The sequence below is a fragment of the Macaca fascicularis genome, chromosome 10, assembly GCF_037993035.2.
Source record: "Macaca fascicularis isolate 582-1 chromosome 10, T2T-MFA8v1.1".
Lineage (NCBI taxonomy): Eukaryota > Metazoa > Chordata > Mammalia > Primates > Cercopithecidae > Macaca > Macaca fascicularis.
In genome coordinates, this window is record NC_088384.1 from 84,337,421 (window position 1) to 84,363,664 (window position 26,244).

The window sequence follows — 26,244 nt, forward strand, 5'->3', positions numbered from 1 at the left end:
GGGAATCACTTGAACCCGCGAGGTGGAGGTTGCAGTGAGCTGAGATTGCACCACTGCACTCCAGCCTGGCGACAGACTCCATCTCAAAACAAACAAACAAACAAACAAACAAACAAACAAACAAACAAACCTAGGAACAGAATCCACTACAGAAACAGACCAAAAGAGAAAAAAATCATTCAGATCTTGCTCATTGATCCTGTACAGGCAACTGGCAAAATTTAACATCCATTCCTGACATAAATGCTCATTAAATCCTGAACACAATAAAATATGTTTATCTCAACTCAAGAGTCAGTACCATGTATAATGAAGAACCACTGAAAGTGTCCTCCTTAGTGTCAGATACAAGAGAATGCTGTCTGCATTTACCAACTGCTTAACTTTGTTCTGGAGGTATTCATCAATGCAATTAAACAGAAGAAAAAGAAAGTTCTACAAATTTGGAGGATATATGCAGATGAGATGACTTGAAGCCATAATAATTAATGAAGAAAATTACTTCAACACTAAGAGAGTTTAAGGTGGCCAGTACAAAATGTCTCTACAAAAATCAGTAGCCTTCATATCCCCAACAGCAGCCAGTCAGAAGATATGATGGAAGAAAATGCTCCATTTATAATAACAAAAACAGAAGATTTAAAAAAAAACACAGACTTCAGAAAATGGAATATATTGCATTCTTGGATAGTTAGACTCAACATCTTTAAGATGCCATTTTCTCTGTTAATCTACATATTTAACATGATCAATACAAACTTTTTTTCCTGCTAAACAAGTTGATTCTAATGTTTATAGTAAGAATTGCTAACAAAATTCTGAAAAATAAAATTAACAAGGAATGACTCATTTTACCAGATATTAAATACTTTACAAAGTTACAATTATTGAGACAGTGGGGCTTTGCACATGGACAGAGAAAAAGATTAATAGAAAACAAAATGAATGTTCCCAAATAAATAAATATGAAGAGGTAAATAAATATCTGAATTCAATATATAAGATGGGTGGCATTTCAAATCAATGAGGAAAAATAAATTATTAAGGGGTATTGGGACAAGTTAGATATTTGGGGAAAAGCAGATCCATAGCTCACACTCTGCATCAGAATAAATTCGAGATAGACCTAAGTGCGTGTACACACACACACACGTGCGCGCATGAAACCACAGAAGTCCAGAAGAAAATTATTTTTATAATCTTGGAGTAAGGAAAACCTTCCTAAATATGACCCAACTCCTAGAAAACTTAAACTGAGAAATATTTAAATTTAAAAAATTAAAAATAGCTAACGGTATCTTCTGCAATGCAGAAAATCTAGATGACCACCTAGGGAACAATATTTGCAGGTTTACTATAGACAAAGGACTCATTTCCCAAACGTACAAAGAACATCTACAAACGAGTCAGGAAAACCTTGACACCCTAATAAAAATGGGTAAAGAATATCAACAAAGAATGCTCAGAAAAATGCATTTAAATGATCTTTTAAATTACACAAAGTTGCTCAATCTCAGAAAATGCAAATTAAAGTTACACTGAGATGTTATTTTTCACCTGTCAGATTGGCAGAGATCCAGAAGTTTAACAATTCACCACACTGAAGAGAGTTTAGAAAAACAGGCACTTCGACATACTGTTAATAGGAATAGACTTCCTAGCAGAGGGGATTGTGGCAATATCCATAAATTTATAAATGCACACTTAAAATAATTTATCCTACTAATATTCTTATATGTGTCTGAAATGACAAACTGTATTGTTTATAAGAATACTCTGAAAACAATCTTAATGTCCATTTATAGGGGAAACTGGATAAATATATTAAGGTATATCCTTCAACACAGCAGCTCTTTACCAAAACAAAGAACAAATATGACAGGCTAACTGAAAAAGCAATATGCAGAAATCAACTCAGCATATTTATTACTTATATTATAAATGGAAAAAATGAATATATATGCTTTTTTTTTAAGGATTTTATTTATTTATTTATTTATTTATTTATTTTTTTTGAGACGGAGTCTCGCTCTGTCGCCCAGGCTGGAGTGCAGTGGCCGGATCTGAGCTCACTGCAAGCTCCGCCTCCTGGGTTTACGCCATTCTCCTGCCTCAGCCTCCCGAGTAGCTGGGACTACAGGCACCCGCCACCTCGCCCGGCTAGTTTTTTGTATTTTTTAGTAGAGATGGGGTTTCACCATGTTAGCCAGGATGGTCTTGATCTCCTGACCTCATGATCCACCCGTCTCGGCCTCCCAAAGTGCTGGGATTACAGGCTTGAGCCACCGCGCCCGGCAGGATTTTATTATTGATTTATTTTCAAAAGGTATTCTAGGCTGGGCACAGCAGCTCACACCTGTAATACCAGCACTTTGGGAGGCCGAAGCGGGCAGATCATAAGGTCAGGAGTTCGAGACCAGCGTGGCCAACATGGTGAAACTCTGTCTCTAATAAAAATACAAAAAATAGCTGGGTGTGGTGGTGGGCATCTGTAATCCCAGCTACCCAGGAGGCTGAGGCAGGAGAATTGTTTGAACCCAGGAGGCAGAGTTTGCAGTGTGCCGAGATTGCGCCATTGCACTCCAGCCTGGGCAACACGGTGAGACTGTCTCAAAAAAATAAAAAAAATTTTAAAAAAGGTATTCTACTTTTTTACTTGTCACTGATTTTTTTTTTTTTTTTTGGTTGATAAGAGTCTTCAGTCTCACTCTGTTCCCCAGGCTGTAGTGCAGGGACTTGACTCACTACAACCTCCACCTCGCAGGTTCAAGCAATTCTCATGTCAGCCTCCCAAGTAGCTTGGATTACAAGTATGTGCCAATAGGCTTGACTAATTTTTTTTATTTTTAGTAGGTAGACAGAGGGTTTTGCCATATTGGCTAGGCTGGTCTTGAGCTCCTGGCCTCAAGTGATCCACCCATCTTGGCCTCCTAAAGTGCTGGGATTACAGGAGTGAGCCACCTGGCCTATTTATTTTTGAGATGAGGTCTCCCTCTGTTACCCAGACTGGAGTACAGTGGTGCAATCACGGCTCACTGCAGCCTCAACTGCCAGGACTCAAGTAATCCTCCTGCCTCAGCCCTAAGTAGCTGCGACCACAGGCATGAGTCATTAGGCGCTGCTAATTTCTAAATCATTTGTAGAGATGAGGTTTTGCTATGATGCTTAGCCTGGTCTCAAACTCCTGGGCTCAAGTGATCCTCCTGCCTCAGCCTCCCAATGTGCTGGAATTACAGGTGTAATCCACTGTGCCTAGCCGGCCTTTGTTTATTTTTAAAAGGAGAAAAAGATTCAAAGCAAAGATCAACAGGAAGGAAAAATTTTAAAGATTAAAGAATGAGGCCAGGCGCGGTGGCTCACGCCTGTAATCCCAGCACTTTGGGAGGCCGAGGCAGGCGGATCACAAGGTCAGGAGATCGAGACCACGGTGAAACCCCATGTCTACTAAAAATACAAAAAATCAGCCGGGCGCGGTGGCGGGCGCCTGTAGTCCCAGCTACTCAGGAGGCTGAGGCAGGAGAATGGCGTGATCCCGGGAGGCGGAGCTTGCAGTGAGCCGAGATCGTGCCACTGCACTCCAACTGGAGGACAGAGCAAGACTCCGTCTCAAAAAAAAAAAAAAAAAAAAAAAAAAAAGAATTAATTCAGGATACATCCAATATCCAAATAATAAGAATTTGAGAAAAGAAAATAAAAAGGAAGATGGGGAGAAGGTTTCAAAGAAATGGGAGAAAATTTTCAGAAATGCAAGATCAAGGCTCCAAAGGGCCTATTAAGTATCTATAATAATGAACGAAAAAGACCCACATCAAGATACATCTCTGTGAAATTTCAGGATACCAATGATAAAGAGAAGATCCTAGAAAGCATACAAATAATTAGGAATTAAGATAGCAGTAAAATCCTCCAAACCTAGTAAGCAGGTGTCAGTTAGGGCAATACCTTAAAAATTCTGGGGTAAAAATATTCCTCAAATTCTATGCACAGCCCTAAAGATATTTTTAGACACATAAGGTCTCATGCAATTTGCCTCCCATGGACCCCTTTTCTCAAGAATCTACCGAATGATGAGAGGAGACAAGAAAGAAGACAATATGGAAGTCAGGAAGCAGCAGCAAGGGGAATTCCCAGAATGACAGAGAAGGGAAATCCCAGGCTGATATATCTGTGCAGTAGCCCTAGAGATCAACAAGCCTAGACTGGAATAAGACAACGTAGGGCTCAGAAGGAATTTCTAGAGGTAAAAAAGAAATAGATTATCTAATAAATCTCACTTTGTAGAAAGCTGTTTTGAGAGGCTCTGGAGAGCATGGTAAGAATTGAGTAGCAATAACTTTGTTGAGACATAGTCTCACTTTAGTCACCCAGGCTGGAGTGCGGTGATATGAACACAGCTCACTGAAGCCTCAACCTCCTGGGCTTAAGCAATCCTCCCACCTCAGCCTCCTGAGTAGCTGGGACTACAAGCACATGTACCCATGTCCAGCTAATTTTTGTATTTTTTGTAGAGATGGGGTTTCATGGCCGGGCCCGGTGGCTCAAGCCTGTAATCCCAGCACTTTGGGAGGCCGAGGCGGGTGAATCACGAGGTCAGGAGATCGAGACCATCCTGGCTAACATGGTGAAACCCTGTCTCTACTAAAAATACAAAAAACTAGCCGGGCGTGGTGGCGGGCGCCTGTAGTCCCAGCTACTCGGAGGCTGAGGCAGGAGAATGGCGTGAACCTGGGAGGCGGAGCTTGCAGTGAGCCGAGATCGCGCCACTGCACTCCAGCCTGGGTGACACAGCGCGAGACTCCGTCTCAAAAAAAAAAAAAAAAAAAAAAGAGATGGGGTTTCATGATGTTCCCCAGGCTGGTCTCAAACTCTTGAGCTCAAGTGATCTGTCCACCTGGGCCTCCCAAAGTGCTGGGATTACAGGTGTTAGCCAGTGTGCCTGGCCTGACTAAACAGAAAACTAAATAAACAAAAAATAAGGCAATTATTAAATCCAGAAAAAAAATTGTACAAGAAAGAAAAACAATCCATTTATATTTATAGCTCAGCAATGAATATTTCATAATTATAATAATATACATCAAATACTGATTTAATAAAAAACTGTAACTGTTACAGGAGGACTGGTAAAATCGTGGTGATAAGTGGGATATGGGGTTTAAGACCATGAAATTCCCATGTGCAATAATGGTTTGTTGTGTTTTACTCATCTTGAATGAATGCCACTAGAGAAATGTAGTCTCAGTCTCCTATGACATGAAATGTCAATAACTAGACAATAACTAGATTCTTAGCTGTGGCACAATTTGGACCTAAGTCAGTTTATGGAAAACTAAGTTCCCTATAAGCAGAGTGGAAAGATCACAAAAGTGAGAAATAGTCCTAACTTGTTAGCCTTGAGATCTAAAGCAAATCACTTAACCTCTATATGCAGTCTGAAATTAAGCATCTGTTAAAAGGAGATGATTATCCATGGTCATGTCACAGAACTGTTAAATGAAAGACAGTACAGAATAGAACATGGGCTGTCCAGTCAGTCAGGCCTGTGTTAGTCTCTACCTTTTCCATTCACTCATTCAGTTTGTACAAGTTATTCTGCTTTTCTCCCTAAGCAATGGCCACAACCCAACATTTTATGTTGTTACTAACATGTCAAAAAATTGTATGTAACATTAAAAGAATAAACATGGAACTGGATCATCCATTAAAACAAAACAAAACAAAACTAGTGGTGGCCCGCTAAAGTGATTTCATGAATTGTGTCATGACCTGTACATTGAAAAACATTCCACAAACTACAGTTTCATCATTGTAAAATACTTTCACCTATAAAACATAAAATAGAACTTACCTCACAGGATTATTCTACAAAACTCTTAGTACGATGCCTAGCACACAGTAATAACTAAGACAAAACTACATTAACTTTAAAGCACAAAGCGAGTGTCAGACATTACTTGTCTGCAGTCCTCTATTTCATCAAGAATAGTGAGATGCCATCTGCATTAAAGGTACCTTCACATATTTCACTGGGAACTATCAGAGCAATAATCACAACAATACTAACAGCTCACACTTAAAAATAGTGCTTAACCTGTGCAGGCATCTTGGTAAGTGCTTTACCCATATTAACTTGTTTAATCCTAATATCTCCTCTATGAGGTAAGAACTATTACTATCACTTATTCTTGTTTCACAGACAGACAAACTGAGGTAGAGAGATCAAGTAAGCCAGCTATGCCATAAACATGACTGGTTTATGGAAGAGCTGGGATTCAAACTCAGTGTGGTACTGAAGACTGCCCTCTTAACTGCAAATGCTGTCTTGTCTTTACGGTAGAAAATATGGGGAAAAGCTGGCAAGTGAAGGGTCTGAGTTATAAGGCATAGTAAAAGATATCACCTGTAGTAACAAATGAGAACCAACTGAGCAAACAGTTCCTGAATGTTCCCCATGAGCGAGATGTGATTCTGCTTAGGGGCACTCACCATCTAACTGGGAAGAAATTAGAGCCAAAGGGCTGGGGAACACAGAACAGGAAAGAGTGATTTTTGCTAGAAAAGGGATGACAGTTACATTTACTCCTCCCAGAAGCCCTTTGAGGGTCTCTCTAACCCTCTTTTACAGACAAGGTACCTAAGGTTCAAAGAGGTCAGAAACTTGTCTTACCTGTCCTGGTCTCAGACCCACGTCTCTGATTTTATCCTTGGGACTACTGCTTCAACCTGAGGCCCTGAACAACTGGCACTGCAATGTAACCATTTCCCAGAGCCTCTCTAATGACACCCCTAGCCACTGGCCTCCCACGCCATATCTAATTGTCATGGACATCAATATCCATTCTCCTTTCCATGGTCTCCATGGATCCCTCCCTTTTCAAACCTAATCTTATTACTCATTCTCTGTGTCTTTTCATCTTCAGTCTCTTGCATCGTCAATGAGCTCCTCTCTTTCTCTTTTTAAGCCTTCTCTACCTTTAAACACATTTAAGTCCTCTCAATCTAACCAGGATCCCACCTAGCAGCATGATATTCTCCAGAATCTTTCTTCTTTCCTCTTCACTCATGCTAACCAGATATGCCTAAAAATTTCAAATATAGGTTTCATTACTTCACTTGAGCAATTTTACTTATTTGAAGAAATTTTAAGGCTAGGAAACACAAACAAGGTAATAAAAGGATGAATAAACTCAAAGAGCAAAAGAATAAAGAGAATCATCTCTAGTACCTGAAGGAGGGAAAGCTTCTGGAGTGGTTGCTGCAGTGCTGGAATTCCCCTCCCAGGGTTCTGTTCTGGCATCCGTGAACTGGTTATCTGGAAGCCACGTTTCATTTGGTAAAATTGTAGTGCCTATAGAATTGGTGCTTGCTGTTCTTGTGGTCCCATTGTCAGAGTCTGAAGAATTGACAGTGGTTAAATAGGTGGGTCCCAGAGTTATATTTGGGCTGAATGTTGGTGCCACAGAAAGAGAAGTTAGTGAAGAAGTTGGATTTGAAGTTTTGGCCTCTTCTTTAACTGGTTCTGCCGTTGATGAGTTAATTAATCTTGTAATTCCTACAGAAGGTGCAACTACAAACACCAAAAAACAAGGAAATATCACATGAAGAATGTGAGGCTAAAAAGTTGTGAGACACAAAGCAGCAAGCCTTAATAAACTCTCAAACATATGGAGACCAAGCAAAGACCAACCCCCCAATACCCACCCACCCGCTATGTTTTTATTTAATGCTGGACCTTTCCTACCTCCTCCAAAGGACTATGGTTTAAGGGAGAAAGACATAAGATTTTTCACTTAGTTCCTCAGAAACCATGTATAGAGTTGTAAATATCAACAGTTTATTTTACTTTTCAGGAAATAACACAAAATCTCTTTGATTTATTTAAAGCAGTTACATGTATGAAAAACAATGCTGAGCATTCAATACAATTCCAAGATTTCTGAAGACACCTATTTTGCCATCACTTCGAATAAAATTTTTCTATTCCTTTCTTCAAATACCATCTTGGTTTTCAAATTTGGCTCATTAAATGTGAAAGCAAAATTTCATTTCAAATAGCAGCCTTATCAAATTACAATTTACCTGTGGTAGCATTGTTGGCACTGACACATATCAGACCACTGCCGAGCAGAACAAGAGTGAACCAGGAATCCATGCTTATCTGGAAAATAGGGAGCCATGTTAGATGAGGTCCTATATTATCATGACTATGTCTGAGCTGGTCACCAGAAGAGTATTCTGGATTTCCAAGCTATTAAAATGTGTGTCTAAACCAATGATCTTTTGGGATCCTGATATGAATGCTTCCTCAGATATCCAATAACTAACTAAGTCTTTATAAAGATTGACTATCCCTTATCCAAAACGGCTGAGGACTAGCAGTGTTTCAGATTTTTTTTTTTTTTAAAGAGATAGGGTCTTGCTCTATTGCCCAAGATGGAGAGAGTGGTATGATCATAGTTCAGTGCAGCCTCTACCTCCTGGACTCAAGTGATTCTTCTGCCTTAGCCTCCTGAGTAGCTGGGACTACAGGCATGTTTCACCATGCCTGGCTAATTTTTAATATTTTCTGTAGAGACAGAGTCTCACTATGTTGCCTAGGCTGCTCTCAAACTCTTGGGTTCAATTGATCCTCCTGCCTCAACCTCCCAAAGTGCTATGATTACAGGTGTGAGCCCCCACACCCAGTCCCTAATCCAAATTTTGAATCCAAAATGTCCCAGTGAGCATTTCTTTTGAGCATCATGTCTGTGCTCAAAAAGTTTCAAATTTTGGAGCATTTCATATTTTGGAATTAGAGATATCCAACCCGTAAAAATAAAAATGGAGTCCTAATAGGACTCCTTTTTTATTTTTTTTGAGATGGAGTCTCGCACTGTTGCCTGAGCTGGAGTGCAATGGTGTGATCTTGGCTCACCGCAACCTCCACCACCTGGGTTCAAGCGATTTCTCCTGCCTCAGCCTCCCGAGTAGCTGAGATTACAGGCATGTTCCACCATGACTGGCGAATTTGTTTGTATTTTTAGTAGAGATGGGGTTTCTCCATGTTGGTCAGGCTGGTCTCACACTCCCGACCGCAGGTGACCTGCCCACCTCAGCCTCCCAAAGTGCTGGGATTACAGGTGTGAGCCATCGTGTCTGGCCCAAAAAACTTTTTTAAAAAAGTCACCTGTGCTAGACTGCAGCTTTGTGGGTGAGAGCTAGGGAGCAGTCCCTTTTAAAGATCCCAAGTTGATTGCTAGGTGCAGCTTTACAGTTTTCAGAGTGAGAAGTATGGAGAAGGTAGGCTGACTGCACTGATGTACTGCTGCCCTTCAAGGAACACATTATATAGCTGTTCTCAACCTTTATGCCACCTCAAACCATGTAAGATAGTAGCACGTTCCCACCAGTAATAGTGGTTTGTTCATCCATTCAGATTTTTATGCCCTATACTGAGCTAATGCTAGAGAAATAACTGGGGAGCAATACACTCACAAGCCCCATCTTCACAGGACTCACAGTCTAAAGTGTTCAATATGGTAGTGACTCTCCAAGGGAAGTAGGACATACATCTTTAAGGGACACATGAAAATCTTAGGGGAAGAGAGGGAGATGTAGGTGGTTCATACACACCCCAGGAGTCTACCCCTGGTGCCAGCAGCGGTGCCTAGCAGGGAGATGGACTCAACAGTGGCCTTCAGGTGCACCCACATGAGATTTTGACCATTTCCCCATTCTTCCTAGGCTGTGATCATTAAACCAGTGATATACTGTTAGATTTTCACAAAACTTACATTTTTATAACTCTGTGGAAGAGCTGGATAGTGAATTAACATTGATCTCTGGCAGAATCCAGCTCAATTACTATCTGAGCCTAATCCAAAATTGGAAACTCAAACAATTTCCTTCACAAGGGTCAAAAAACAAGTGGAAGGCTGACTATTATACATGTATACATGTCTATTCTTGATAAATCAATAGAAAATGGTTTTGGGAAAAATAACTACATATTTGAGGGGAGGGAATTAGACCACCATCTCACTCCATATACCAAAATAAATTCCACATAGGTTTAGAAACTAAATGTTTGAAAAACACATTTTAAAAGAAAATAAATTAATATGTGAGCTCAGGATGAGGAAAAAGTTTCTAAGTATAAAAGGCAATGTAAGAAATCATAAAGCTAGAAGTGGAATATCTCACAGCAGAAAAAACAAAAGCTTCTAAACATAAAGAAGCCCATCATAAACAATGTTTATGGATAGGAAGACTCAATATTGTCAAGATGTCAGTTTTTCCCAAATAAGTCTATAGATTCAATGCAATATCAATCATAATCTCAGCAAGTTATTTCGTAAATATAAAAAGGCTGATTCTAAAGTTTACATGGAGAAACATTAAGATTCTGAAGGGGCAACTCAATATTAAAGAAGAGTCAAAGATTAATGCTATTGGACTTCAAGACTTACTTTAAAGCTATAGTAATTAAGACAGTGTGGTATTAGCAAAAGAAAAGACAGATCAATGGAACAGAACAGAGATCATAAACAGACTCACATAAATATAGTCAACTGACAAAGGAGCAAAGACAATAAAATGGAGCAAGATAGTCTTTTCAACAAATGACACTGGAACTAGACAGCTACATACAGAAAAATTAATCCATATCAGACCTTGTATCTTTCACAAAAATTAACTAAAAATGAATCATAGACCTAAATATCAATCATAAGACTATAAAATGCCAAGAAGACAACAGGAGAAAATCTAGATGACTTTGGGTATGGTGAGAACTTTTTAGATATAACATCAAAGGCATGATCCATGAGAACATAATTGATAGTCTGGACTTTATTAAAATATAAAACGTCTACTCTGTGAAAGACAATGCCAAGAGAATGAGAGGACAAGCCACAGACTGGGAGAAAATGTTTGCAAAAGATACATCTGACAAAGGACGGAGAATTCTTAAACTCAACAAGAAAACTAACAACTAGATTAAAAATAGGCAAAAGACCTGAACAGACACCTCACCGAAGAAGATATACAGTACGGCAAATAAGCATCTGAAAAAGACAGAGAACATCAAGACATTAGGGAATTGCAAATTAAAACAGGATACCACTACACATCTATTAAAATGGATTTTGGTTTTAAAATCCAAAACATTTGAGAATACTACATGTTTGTAAGAATATGGAGCAGTAGGAACTCTCATTCACTGCTTGTGGGAATGTAAAACGGTACATCCACTTTGGAAGGCAGTTTGGTAGTTCTCAAAAACATAAATATGCTCTTAACATATGATCCAGCAATTGTGCTCCTTGGTATTTACCCAAATGAGATGAAAACTTATGCCATTTAAAAAAACCTGCACATGGACGTTTACAGCAACTTTATTTATAATTGCCACAACTGGGAGCAATCAAGATATCCTTTAGTAGGTGAATGGATAAATAAGTGATGGCACATCCAGACAATGAAATATTACTCACTGCTAAAAAGAAATAAGCTAAAAACATGAAAATACATAGAAGAAACTTAAACACATATTACTAAGCAAAAGAAGCCAATGTGAAAAACCATGGAGACAGTAAAAGATCACTGGTTAAAAAAAAAACAAAGAAAAAAAAAAGGAAAAAAAAAGTCCAGGTGTGGTGACTCATGCCTGTAATCCCAAAACCTTGAGAGGCCAAGGCAGGCAAATTGCTTGAGCTCAGGAGTTCAAGACCAGCCTGGGCAACATAGCAGGACCACGTTTCTATAAAAAATACAAAACTTAGCTGGGCATGGTGGTGTGTGCGTGTAGTCTCAGCTACTTAGGAGGCTGAGGTGGGAGGATCACTGAAGCCTGGGAGGTTGAGGCTGCAGTGAGGAGTGATTGCATCACTGCACTCAGGCTTGGGTGACAGAGCAAGACCTTGTTTTGTTTTGTTTTTTTTTAAGGGCCGGGCACAGTGGGTGGCTCATGCCTGTAATCCCAGCACTTTGGGAGGCCGAGGCAGGCGGATCACGAGGTCAGGAGATCGAGACCATCCTCGCTAACATGGTGAAACTCTGTCTCCACTAAAAAATACAAAAAATTATCTGGGCGTGGTGGCGGGCGCCTGTAATCCCAGCTACTGGGGAGGCTGAGGCAGGAGAATGGCATGAACCCAGGAGGTGGAGCTTGCAGTGAGCCGAGATCGCGCCACTGCACTCTGGCCTGGGGGACAGAGCAACACTCCGTCTCAAAAAAAAAAAACAAAAAAAAAAAAACAAAAAAAAACAAATCAGTGGTTGTGGGGCTACAAAAAGGAGAGAGGAGTAAGTAGGTGGAGCAGAGGATTGTCAGGGCAGTCAAACTCTTCTATATGATAGTACAATGGTAGACACATGTCATTATACATTTGTCCAAATCTACAGAATGCACAACACCAAAGCTTGAGTGATAATGAGGAGTCAATGTTGGTCCATCAGTTGCAACAAAGGTACCACAGTGGTGCAGGATGTGGATAATAAGGAGGCTGTGCAGGTGTTGGGGGCGGGGAGTATTTAGGCACTCTCTCTATTTTCTTTTCTTTTTTTTTTTTGAGACAGAGTCTCACTCTGTCGCCCAGGCTGGAGTACAGTGGTGCAATCTCCAGTGAGTGAGTGGTGCTCACAGAAGAGATAAATCATATGAAATATCCAGTGCTGGCAAGAGTCATATGAAAAGGACTCAAATACTGGTAGGAATAACAATTAGCCTACAATAAAAATTCCTTTCCAGAAAGGTAATACAAGAACAAGGGAAAAGAACAAAAGTAGAGATGGGGTTTCACCATGTTGGCCAGGCTGGTCTTGAACTCCTGACCTCAAGTGATCCACTTGCTTTGGCTTCCCAAAGTGCTGGGATTACAGGTGTGAGCCACTGCACCCGGCCTAACAGTCCCTGTTTTTGAAAGTTTTTTGCCTTGTGCTTTCCTTTCATGAAGACACTGTAAGTGTCTCAGTTTTCTTCCTGTGCCCTAGGCCTGCTATTCTCCTGGATGACTTCAATATCCTCATGGATGACAACCAAAATCCACATCTAGGCCAGCCTCTCAGTTCCTTGACTTCCTTAACTCCAATGACCCTATCTCTCTATTATACTTGGGCCACTCATGACAATGGCTGTACTCCAGATTCTGTCATTACCCAGAAAAGCCCCCATACTGAATAAATCTTGCCTTCCCACTCTCCAAACCACACTTTCTATCCTTGTAGTTCTGTCTGTTATGCCTACTACACCTGCTCTCTGACCTCACCCAGGCCTTCAGTCTCTTGAACCCCTCTCTAATTCTTTTCAATATCTCTGCTCTATCTTTATTTCCTTCTCTACCAAATCAAGAAAACCTGGTGTCAGTTCAATCATTCTTTTGTCCTAACTTCCCTCGCGACACTGTTCTTTTACACCAACATAGAAAGAAAAATCCCAAACTGTCAGCCCTATACTTGGACTGCCAAATGCTGCTTTTAAAAAAAAAAAATCAAACAACTCATAAGGGTTGTATCACTACAAATCACTATTTCTGCTTCAGTGGAACCCTAAGCACTTTCTGCAGTCTTTCTGTCTTTCCTTAGCTCTCTCCAATTCTCCATAGCGATTACTTCAAACCTCCTTTCCCCTCTAACCATCTCCTCCCACAAATTTGGCTGTTGGCCTTGCCTACACTTCCAAGAAAATAAAAGCCATTGAACTGGACACCCTTAACTCACCAGTCACTACATCCAGAAAATTTCCCCTTCCCTGAAATTCCACCCAAGAATCTCAGTCCTTTAGGAACCCTGCATTTTTTCTACCACCATCTCTAGCTTTAACCCTCCCTTTCATACCAGTTTTTAACACATTAAGTTTTCAAAGAAGATGAAAAACTTCTTTGCATCTACATCAATCCTCCAGCTATCATGTCTCTACTCTGCTTAATAGCCAAATCTCTAGAAAAGGTTGTCTCCATAGAAATCTGGCTTCTTTTTCCACCATTCCACCAAAACAGCTGCTTCCACATTAAAGAATGACCTTTTTAAACATATTTGCAACTCATTCACAAAGACCAATTTCCCCAATACATAAAGGGTTTACAGATTAAGAAAAAAAGGACCAACAGTCTAAAAGAAAAACAGGTAAACGATATGAAACATAACTCACAAAAAAAAAAAAAAAACCATACAGTTCTCTTAAATGTATGAAAAGATGCCCAACCCCATTGATGATCAGAGAAAGCAATGCTGGGAGATACCATTTTTTATCTATCACACTAGCAAACATAAAAAACTTTGACAATGCTGCATTGGCAAGAGTTTGGGTAAACAGGTACTCTCATATATATAAAAAATCTACAAATATTCATTAGAATTACAAATGCACAACCCCTCTGACACAATTCCACTTCTGGAAACTTATTCCACAGATACATATCCATACTTTCAAAGTGACTCATGTACAAGGTTATTCAAAGTAGCATTGTTTTCAAGAGAAGAAAACTGGAAATACCCTTAATGTCTATCAATGGGGGAGAGAGACGTGATTAAATAAACTATGGCTGATTTATTTATTTAGTTTTATTTACTGAGATAGGGTCTTGCTCTCTCACTCTGGCTGGAGTGCAGTGGGACAATCATTGAACTTGGAAGGATAAAGAGTAATTGGCCAAGACAATGGTCAGACATAGTCTTTCAAACTGAGATGACTTGGGAGCTTGAAAAAGCTGGTCTGGTCCTGGGAACAACAAAGACCTAGGTAAGGGCATCATGTGGGGCTTCAACAAATATCTGTTAAATAAATGTAAAAATGGAAGACATGAAAGACCAGGGTGGGTGAGGATAGGGTGGGGCGGGGAAATGCACACAATGAGGCTGGAGGAGGCAGCGATCAGATCATGATGGCGCCTGGACATCACAATGAAAGCTTTAAATTACCACTGAACACACTGGAGAACTACCAAAGGTTTTATCACAGCGAGGTTAAATGGAACAATTTAGATTTTAGAAACAATGACTGATGGCAGAGTGAAGGATCAACTGGTGGGGTCTGAAGTAAGGAGGGTCACTGACTGAAGCTTTCAGAAGTAATCTAGACAACAAACCAGATGGATCTCACAGCAGGGCAGGAATATCTAAAGGAGATGAGAAGAGAATTTGTAGTTGGAGGTAAGCAAGGCCCAGATGTCTAACTTCAGTGACCTTCAATGCTATAAGCTGGAGGATGACCAGTGTTGGGGAATGTGGTGGGGAAAGTGATGAGGTTAATTTGAACATTGAGAATGCATGTTATTAGAGTACATGTTGTACCTGTTGGGGGTGGTGGGAAAAAGGACAGAATGGCAGACAGGCAATGACAAAGTAGCTGCCCTGGAAGTCAGGCAGAAAGCCAAAAAAGGGAGGAAGACAGCTCTAAGAGTGACAAAAGCAGCAATGAGCTAGCCAGGCAGCAGACATCTGAGAAACACAGTAGGCAGGAGTAGGTGGGTGCTGATGAGTAGAAAACTGATACATACCACCAGGGGAGGGTGAAGTAGGAACAGCACTCTAAAGAGCTGCCAGTGACAGAAATCAGCCTGAAAAACTGGCAAGCGTCTGAAGAAGTCATAGAACACCAGATACCAACTTTCATTATAGGTCTTCTCTGGAGAAAGGCAATGTGATAGAGAAGTCCAAAACAAAGAGAAGAGACCTTCCCCAACATTGGTGAAACTAAGGCACTGGAGAGCAGCTCACTTCCATAGACAACATTATATAGAGAATGAAACTAGACTACTAAGGCTGTGAAATAGATTCTTAAGTTCTACTGCTTCTAAGTTCCACCTAAAACAAGATTCAGTTGGGGACCTTGAAAGACATGAGTCTGGAGGTATGAAAGTCAGTCAGATTACTACAACAAACACACACACAAAATAGAATTTGGTATAGGTTTATATTGCAGATTAACACAAAGAACAGTATGAAAATTTATTTGTTCTGCTTAAAGCACAACTTGGAACAAACTACTTGATACATGAAACCAAAGTATAGTACAGGTTATCTGCATAAAGTAAAAAATAAAAACAAACCAGTGACAATTTTGAAAAAGAACAATAAAATGGGAGAAATCTATCTACTCAGTATTAAGGCTTACTATATAGCTACCATATTTAAGACAGTATTAGCAGAGGAACAGACACATAGATCAATGGAGCAAAATATAGAACCAAACAGACTCACATAAATATGCCCAAATAAAAGTTGCAAAAGCAATTCAATGGACAGCCTTTTCATCAAATGGTACTCGGAAAACTGTATATCTACATGCGAAACAATAACACTGGACCCTTCCCTTATACCATATGCAAAAATTAACTAAAAATGGGTCGAAAACCTAAATTTAAGTCTTAAAACTATAAAACTCAGAGGGAAACAGAGGGCAAAGTTTCACAACATTGGATTTGGCAACAATTTCTTGGATATAACACCAAAAGCACAAGCAACAAAACAAAACACAGATTAAGTATGACCTCATCAATATTAAACACTTCTGTGAATCAAGAATACTATAACAGAATGAAAAAGCAATCCATGGATGGAAAAAAATGTGTGCCAATCACATATCTGATAAGGAACCAAAATCCAGAATATATAAAGAGCTCCTACAACTCAACAACAAAAACAACCTAATTATTACAATGGGCAAAGGGGCCAGGTGTGGAGGCTCACACCTGTAATCCTAGCACTTTGGGAGGCTGAGGTGGAAGGATGACTTGAGCTTAGAATTTCAAGACCAGCCTGGCCAACACAGTAAGACCTCATCTCTACAAAATACATTTAAAAGTTAGCTAGGGGCCAGGTGTGATGGCACACGCCTGTAATCCCAGCACTTTGGGAGGCTGAGGTGGGTGGATCACCTGAGGTCAGGAGTTCGAGCCCAGTCTGGCCAACATGGTGAAACCCCATCTCTACTAAAAATATAAAAAATTAGCCAGGCGATGTGGCGGGTGCCTGTAATCCCAGCTACTTGGGAGGCCAAGGGAGGAGAAACACTTGAACCCAGGAAGAGGAGATTGCAGTTGCAGAGAGCCAAGATCATGCCATTGCACTCCAGCCTGGGCAACAAGAGCAAAACTCTGTCTCAAAACAAACAAACAAAACAAACAAACAAAAAGTTAGCCGGGTATGGTGGCATGTGCCTGTACATCTAGCTACATGGAAGGCTGAGGCAGGAGGATTGCTTGGGTTCAGGAGTTTCAGATTACAGTGAGCTATGACTGGTGCCACTTACAGCTTGGGTGACAGAGAAAGACCCTGTCTCTTAAAAAAAAAAAACAAAAACAAAAAACAAAACAAAACAAAACCCTGGCTGGGCATGGTGGCTCACCCCTATAATCCCAACACTTTGGGAGGCTGAGGCAGATGGAGTGTGAGGTCAGGAGTTCAAGACCAGCCTGGTCAACACAGTGAAACCCCATCTCTACTAAAAATACAAAAACTAGCTGGGTGTGGTGGCGGGCGCCTGTAATCCCAGCTACTTGGGAGGCTGAGGCAGAATTGCTTGAACCTAGGAGGCAGAGGTTGCAGTGAGCCAAGATTGCGCCACTACACTCCAGCCTGGGTGACACAGCAAGATTCTGTCTCAAAAACCTATTTCATACCCATCAAGATGGTTATTGTTTAAAAAAAAAAAGGTTGGTCATAGTGGCTCACGCCTATAATCCCAGCCCTAACTAACACAGTGAAACCTCGACTCCACTAAAAATACAAAAAATTAGCCAGGCGTGGTGATGCGCGCCTCTAGTCCCAGCTACTCAGGAGGCTGGGGCAGGAGAATCGCTTGAACCCGGGAGGCAGAGGTTGCAGTGAGCCGAGATTGCGCCACTACACTTCAGCCTGGGTGACAGAGTGAGACTCTGCCTCAAAAAAAAAAAATAAATAAATAAATAAAACAACCCCCCCCCAAAAAAAATCCAGAAAACAACAAGGGTTGGCGAGAATGTTAACAAATTGGAACTCTGAACATTGCTGGTTGGAATGTAAATGGTACCATACTGTAGAAATCAGTATTGCAATTCCTCAAAAAACTAAATGTATTAACAAACGACCCAGCAATTCTACTTTTGGGAACATACCCAAAAGAATCGAAAGCAGGAACTCGAGCAGATATTTATACACCAACATTCACAGCAGCATTATTCACAATAGCCAAAAGGAGGAAGCAACTTAAGTGTCCATCAACAGATGAATGGATAAATAAAATGTGGCATATACATACGATGGAATGTTAGCCTTAAAAAGGAAGGAAATTCTGACACATGCTACCACATGGATGAAACTTGAAGACATTATACTAATAAGCCAGTCACAAAATGAAAATATTGTATGATTCCACTTATATGAAGTACTTAGAGCAGTCAAACTCATAGAGAAGGAAAACAGAATGATGGTTGCCAGGGGCTGGGTTAAGGAGGAATGAGAAGTTAGTGTTTAAATGTGTACGGAATTTCAGTTAGGGAGGATGAAAAAGTTCCAGAGATGGATGGCAGTGATGGTTGCACAACAGTGTGACTATGCTTAATACCACAAAACCGTATACTTAAAAAGAGTTAAAATGTTAAATTTCATATTATGTGTATATTTAACTACAATTTTTTTTTTAAGACAGGAGAATAAAAAGGCAAATCACAGGCTGGGAGAAAATTTTGCAAAACATATATCTGACAAAGGATTGGTATCCAGATATATAAAGAACTCTCAAAGCTCAACAGTAAGAAAATAAGTATCCCAACAAAACAATGGGCAAAATATTTGAACAGATATTTTTATCAAATAAGATATATGGAAGGGAAAGAAGCACATGAAAGATGCTGCAAACTATTAATCATTAGGGAAATAAAAAGTAAAACATAAAATATCAGCATATACCCACTAAAGTGACCAAAATTAAAACAACAGCTATACCAAGTGCTGTCAAGGATATGGACCAATCAGTACCCTCAGACATTTTTGGTGCAAATATAAAATGGTACAACCACTTTGGAATATCATTTGACAGTTTTTCTCTTTTTTGAGATGGAGTCTTGCTCTGTCACCAGGCTGTAGTGCAGTGGCACGATCTCGGCTCACCGTAACCTCCGCCTCCCGGGTTCAAGCGATTCCTTGCCTCAGTCTCCCAAGTAGTTGTAATTACAGGCACGCGCCACCATGCCCAGCTAATTTTTGTACTTTTAGTAGAGACGGCATTTCACCATGATGGCCAGGAAGGTCTCGATCTCTTGACCCCGTGATCCGCCTGCCTTGCCTCCCAAAGTGCTGGGATTACAGGCGTGAACCACTGCGCCTGGCCTTAAAACATAGATTTCATTGTTATTCAAGTATGATGAGGCCAACAGATCAGGAGGTGATTGCCACTGACAAGATAGTTACTCGCAGTTCTCAAGAGGAAGGCGCACACCATGCCATGCAGGGGCCACATGAGGAAGCACTAGGGTCAGTCAGGAGGCCAACAGAATGGGATGAAAACATGGGCAAGAGCCTTTATGTGGTTTCAGTGGAAGGAATGGGCAAGGCAGGGTAAGCATGTTTAGGGCTGGCTAGTTTGAATAATTTCAGTGAGTTTTGCAGCATAGGGATGTCCTTAGTTTCCTGGTATCTGATCTTGAAATGAACAGGGCAGGTGGATAATAGATAGGTGTCAAAGTCCTATGAGAGCCACATAAAGGAGGCAGCTAGAGTATGAGTGAGTTATTCACTGTCTCTAGGAATTGGCTAGCCCTGACAAAGGATCAGAAACACACAGTTGCCAGGAGCAGTGGCTCACGCCTGTAATCCCAGCACTTTGGGAGGCTGAAGTGGGCGGATCACAAGGTCAGGAGATCGAGACCATCCTGGCTAACATGGTGAAACCCAGTCTCTACTAAAAATACAAAAATTAGCTGGGTGTGGTGGCAGGTGCGCCTAGAGTCCCAGCTACTCAGGAGGCAGAGGCAGGAGAATGGTGTGAACCCAGGAGGTGAAGCTTGCAGTAAGCCAAGATCACCCCACTGTGCTTTAGCCTGGGCGACAGAGCAAGACTCAATCTCAAAAAAAAAAAAAAAAAGAAAGAAAGAAAGAAACAAACACATGGTTATTACTATACTATGTGATTTCACTTGTATAAAACTCTAGAAAATACAATCTAATCTATAGTGGCAAAAAACAGACCAATGGTTGCTTGGGGATGAAGGAGTGGGCAGGGGCAAGAGGCTGTGATTATAAAAGGCACAAGAAAACTTTGGGGAGAGATTATATGTTCACACTCTTGTTGTGGTGATACTTTCCTGCTCTATACATGGGACAAAACGTAATAAATTTTATACTTTAAATGTGTACAGGTTATTGTTACATCAATTATAAAGTTGTTTAAGAATTATAGGAATAATCAATGAAAAGAAATACAATGAAAAGAATTTCATTTTTATTGTATAATAAAAATGAAACAAAGCCAAAAATAGTTATTTGATAAATTAACAAACAGGTAAAAAGAGAAGACACAAGTTAATTTTTTTTTTTTTTTTTGGAGACAGTTTCGCTCTGTTGCCCAGGCTGGAGTGCAGTGGTGCGATCTCGGCTCACTGCAACCTCTGTCTCCTGGGTTCACGCCATTCTCCTGCCTCAGCCTTCCGAGTAGCTGGGACTACAAGTGCCTGCCACTACGCCCAGCTTTTTTTTTTTTTTTTGTATTTTTAGTAGAGACGGGGTTTCACCGTGTTAGCCAGGATGGTCTCGATCTCTTGACCTTGTGATCCTCCCACCTTGACCTCCCAAAGTGCTGGGATTACAGGCGTGAGACATGACGCCCAGCCCACAAGCTAATATTATAAATCAAAAGTGGAAATAATTACAGAAGTAACAGATAAAAAAACTGAGATTATCTACAACTATAGGCAAATAAAACTAAGAGAAATGAACGCATCTCTAGAAAAAGAATAAAAAACTAGCCCAGGAAGAACAAAAGACCTGAATATTCTTACAATTAAAGAGGTTGACCACAAGTTCAAATTTGTCCCCCATAAAAAACACTGGACCCAAATGGTATTACAGGTGAGAAAACAAGAGTGACTAGTTCCCAGCTCATTCTAAGGAAAGAGCAAAACCAGGCACCAAAACTGGACAAAAACATTATAAGAAAGAATATCACAGGCTCACTTTTACACAATAATATATATTCAAAAAAATACCAAAGTATCAACAAATTGAATCTAGCATATAAAAAAGATAAATCATGATCCACTTGAGTTTATCCAAAATATACAAGGATATTTTAACATAAAATCTATAAATATGATTCACCCATATTAAAAAAGAAAGTTCATACAACCATTTCAATTGATGTAGAAAATGCACTAGATAAAAACACATGAATTCAAGATTTTAAAAAATCCTCTTAAATAGAAATAGAAGAAACCTTCCTTAACCTGATAAAGCAGTTACTATTTAAAAAAACAACATTATGCAATTATCTTCAACAGAGAGAAACTGAAAGCATTCTTTTGAAAATCAGAAATAGGCCGGGCGCGGTGGCTCAAGCCTGTAATCCCAGCACTTTGGGAGGCCGAGACGGGCGGATCACGAGGTCAGGAGATCGAGACCATCCTGGCTAACACGGTGAAACCCCGTCTCTACTAAAAAATACTAAAAACTAGCCGGGCGAGGTGGCGGGCGCCTGTAGTCCCAGCTACTCGGGAGGCTGAGGCAGGAGAATGGTCTAAACCCGGGAGGCGGAGCTTGCAGTGAGCTGAGATCCGGCCACTGCACCCCAGCCTGGGCGACAGAGCAAGACTCTGTCTCAAAAAAAAAAAAAAAAAAAAAAAGAAAATCAGAAATAAAGTAATCTACTATCACTTCTATTCAATATTGTTAGAAAAGTCTTTGCCTTCACAACAGGAAAAGAAATTTGGCCACGTACAGTGGTTCATGCCACTGTAACGGCACTTTAGGAGGCTGAGACGGGAGGACTGCTTGAGCCCAGGAGTTCAAGACCAGCCTGGACAACATAGCAAAATCTAGTCTCTACAAAAAATTTTAAAAAAGAAAAAGAAATTAAAATTATAAGAATTAGAAAGGAGACTAATATTTGCAGAAAATCTGATTGTTTACATAGAAAACCTACGAGAATTTAGGCTGGGCATGGTGACAAAGTGAGAAAACATCTTAAAAAAAAAAAAGAAAATCTACAAGATTCTATATGAGGTAAGTTATTGGAAATAACAGGGTAACTTTGTCAAGGTGACTAGATATAGAATTTTTATACCCTAGCAAAAACAGCCACTGATTTGCACTCAAGAAAGGGTCTGTCAAGTTAGGCAAGAACCAATCTGTGTAAATGCCGATAAAGAATCAGATGGGAAGGAAGCGAAGGCACATAAGAAAGGCAAAAATGGGAGAATTGTAGAAAAGTGAGTGAACTGAAATCTGACATCTTAAAGATTTCCCCATGAGGTACGCAGCAAGATCAAAGGCTAAGAGAGGAGGGGGAGATAGTGGGACATGGTTTTTTAAAGTATTAAGACTAATACTGGTGCTATAGAAAATGGCAGGAAGTGCTGACACCACGCAGCCCAGCAGCCCCGAGGGCCCCGGTGAGATAAGATCCATTTTTCCAGGATTCTTTTCTGAAAAAATGCTCTAAGCACTAATGGTATGGCGAACATACAGAATTAAGGTTTTGCTAGATGAATGTAATGAAGCTATAAGCAATGAGGGAAGAGAATGAACTGCTGAACCTCAGAGTTTAGCATTGACAGGAAAGGAAGGCAGATACTAGAGACATTAGAGAAAATAAAAAACTTAAGTGGCTAAAACCCCAAAAGTTGGGAATATTTACAGTGAGAATAACATAGTAGGTAAACTGGAAGGCCCCAAGAAGCTAATTTCACCAGAATTTTTTGGAGCCTATTGTAGTTGATGGACTATAGCCCTTGAAAAATCAATACATATGACTAATTTTACATACAGTTCCCTTGACATGTATGGATCTCAGTAAAATGCAAATCCTTTACCATGCACCCCTACCCCAGATTATGCCATAAGCAGCTTACTAAGTAGCCCTTCAGAATTCCATGTTTCCTTTCCTCCTCCATTTCTGTAGAAAAAACTTAAAAAACTATTTCAGTACTTACTAGCTTCTTTTAAAAAGTTAATTATGCTCTTTGAACATGTGTCCTAGAAAAAAAGAAATAAAAAACATTTAATTAGGAGTATCTAGGTTATGTGAAGCATTCATCAACCTCCTATTGACAGAAATTATCTATAGGCAAATTTTATATATAAGTAACTTTAACACGAACACTTTTTAAACTTTGGCCTAGTAATTTCACAAAAATTAGGCTGCAAGTCACCCTGTTTATCAGATACTGGCAGACGCTAACTTCTGCGGCTATGAAGCTAATCAATACTGAAATCTCTTATCTTTTCAGGAGGATTGTTCGTGTATTCAGTGTTTGCAAAGAGTTCCTGCTGAGCTAAACACAGTCCAGTGTGCACTCTACGAAAGAGTCCATGAGACAAGCATGGGGGAGGGTAGGAAGTTTAATACTTTCACAATGCCTGTGGAGAGGCTGGCAGTGATGAAAGCCTAGAAAACTCATGAAAGGACCTTTTATGACCAGGGTGAATGTAGAGCACAAAAGCAAAGTCAGATGACCCACTTAAAGCTTTGCCTTTACTGATGAGATTTCATTCTCATTCCAGATTAGTCTCTCTCTAGAAAAAGCAAACCTTATATAAGAGTTGGAAAATTAAGATACAGGAAGCATGATTTACTAAGTTCCAGTTTTTCCTTCTCAGATATCAGCCTAAGTCCTAAGGTCTGTGGCCAAAGACAGAAAATACAAGGCTCTGAGAAACATGCCATTTACTTGGCGTAACAATCTCTGTTGGGCTTTGAGGAAATTTAAGCTCTACAATCCATAGATTAGACCAGAAGTTTAGGGTAGTAATATTACGAGAGGAAATGGTTTCTTAATCTGTCTCTAGAACTTATATAAAGCAAATAAATGGTAAACCTGATTTGTAAATTAATAACAGACCAAGTTCCTTCAAAGCAGAGAACTACTTATTTGTTCATTCATTCAACTAAGTTCCTTGTCTTGTGCCAGGCTGGAGAGAGAGAGCAGCTCTTGTCCTCAAGGAGCTCACATCTCAGGCATCTTCTCACCCCCCTTTCTCATGTTAACCAAAACATTTCAGGTTCATCAATGAAACTCTTCATCCAGGAGGCAGATAAAATGGCTTCTCTTCATTTTGATTCATTTGCTCTTTTATTTATTTTATTTTATTATTATTATTATTTTTTTTTGAGAAGGAGTCTCACTCTATTGCCCAGACTGGAGTACAGTGGCGCAATCTCGGCTCACTGTAACCTCTGCCTCCCAGGTTCAAGCGATTCTCCTGCCTCAGCCTCCCAAGTAGCTGGGATTACAGGCATGCGCTACCACGCCCGGCTAATTTTTGTAATTTTAGTAGAGACAGGCTTTCACCATGTTGGTCAGGCTGGTCTCGAACTCCTGACCTTGTCATCCGCCTGCCTCAGCCTCCCAAAGTGCTGGGATTACACGCGTGAGCCACTGTACCTGGCCTACTCTCTTTTAAACAGAGAAATAAGATGGAATATTCTTATCCGATCTTTTCTTCTATAATTAAAAAAGGAATACGAAGAAACTTGACAGTCTCTCTTCTCATGGATTCTCTTCCTTACTTCCCATCCCAATTCCATGTTTGCTCTCTTTTTCCTCCCTCCTTCTGTTTCGTTTTGAACAAAACTACAGAGCTAGACCTGGAGCCTAGATTCACTGGTAGTCAAATCACTAATTTTTCTGAAGGTAAATGGGAGAAAAATGGGGGTTGCAGGGGAAGCTCATTAATACAATTCTAAATCAATCTCAACTCCCTACTGCACAACTTCCCCTCCCTCCTCCCACATACGTTTTTGGTTCTCATCTAGTCTTCACACTGGTAACTGCTTCTGTCTGGCAGTTTCTGTTCTAAGCCCTCTTAGTTTTCAGCTTAAACAAAACCTGCCCCTGCTGATTATGGTAGACCCATTCTTATCCTCTGTCTACTCCAAACATTCACAACCATAGCAGCCTACTCATTGCTTAAATAGAACTTAATATATAATTTATTAATTACTTAGCTATATAAATATCTATATCTATCTTAAAGATATATATGTATCTTTAAGATAAGATATAGAGATAAAGAGAAAGATATATATATATATATATATATATATTTTTTTTTTTTTTTTGAGATGGAGTCTCACTCTGTCACCCAGGCTGGATTACAGTGGCATAATCTCAGCTCACTGCGACCTCTATCTCCCGGGCTCAAGTGATTATCATGCCTCAGCCTCCCCAGTAGCTGGGATTACAGGCACCTGCCACCATGTCTGGCTAATTTTTGTATTTTCAGAAGAGACAGGGTTTCACCATGTTGGCCAGGCTGGCCTCAAACTCCTGACCTCAAGTGATCCACCTGCCTTGGCTTCACAAAGTGCTGGAATTACAAGTGTGAGCCACTGCACCCGGCCTGATATGTGTGTGTGTGTGTGTGTGTGTGTATGTATATGTATATGTATATACTTACCTGTCAATTATAATCAAGCTCCATGCTCCATACAGACCAGAGAGGTCTGCTCTGCTCACAAGACCTACCCAACATCTAGCAAAGTACTCCACACATAATAGGTATATTAGGTAGTGAACTGAAGTTGACCACCCCTGTAGGGACTACAGCCCTGCTTAAAAGCAAATCAGTCCCTGAAACTGAATTAAAATGATTGAAGACTCCTAGGCAAAGTTAGAAACAAATCCTCTCTTGAAAAATATATCATAAGTCTCAGGTTATTTCTACAAATAATTTTAAAACTACAGTGTCTAGTCCATAAAAAGGCAACATGAGAATCAGTAAAAAACAGACAATAAGAACAGTCCTGTAGCATTAAGAATTTTAGTCAAGATTGGTATAAAAACGTAATAGCAGATCTGAAAAAAAGATCTTAATGGATAAATTTAAGAACAGATAAAATATAGCTGAAGAGAGAATTAGTGAGCTGGAAAATAGGTCAAAAGGAAGTATCTAGAATGAAGCAGAGAGAAGCAAAAAGATTTATAAAAAAATTCCAAGGCAAAAGTAAGAGGTATAAAGGATACAATGAAATGATCTAACCTACATGTAATTCCAGTTTCAGAAAAGCGGAAAGGGAGAAATGGAAGAACAGACGAAGGCTGAAAATTCTCCAAAACTGAGGAAAAACATCAA

At 40.0% G+C, this 26,244-nt stretch overlaps 1 protein-coding gene across 50 annotated transcripts in view; it reads right to left on the reverse strand.

Moving 5' to 3' along the window:
* PTPRA (protein tyrosine phosphatase receptor type A) overlaps positions 1-26,244 on the reverse strand; it is a 165,582-nt gene that overhangs the window by 65,349 nt on the left and 73,989 nt on the right. For 15 of the 50 annotated variants that reach the window (XM_074004915.1, XM_045362627.3, XM_065522878.2 and 12 more), the window contains 3 exons: positions 23,103-23,145; positions 8,080-8,158; positions 7,226-7,567 (listed from right to left, as the gene is read on the reverse strand). In XM_074004915.1, the coding sequence (XP_073861016.1) occupies positions 7,226-7,567; positions 8,080-8,152 (415 nt within the window). In that variant the 5' untranslated portion in view covers positions 8,153-8,158; positions 23,103-23,145. Of the gene's footprint in view, positions 1-7,225; positions 7,568-8,079; positions 8,159-10,996; positions 11,046-23,102; positions 23,146-26,244 lie in introns of all 50 variants that reach the window. The other 35 variants (XM_074004919.1, XM_074004902.1, XM_074004901.1 and 32 more) reach the window with 5 other exon arrangements.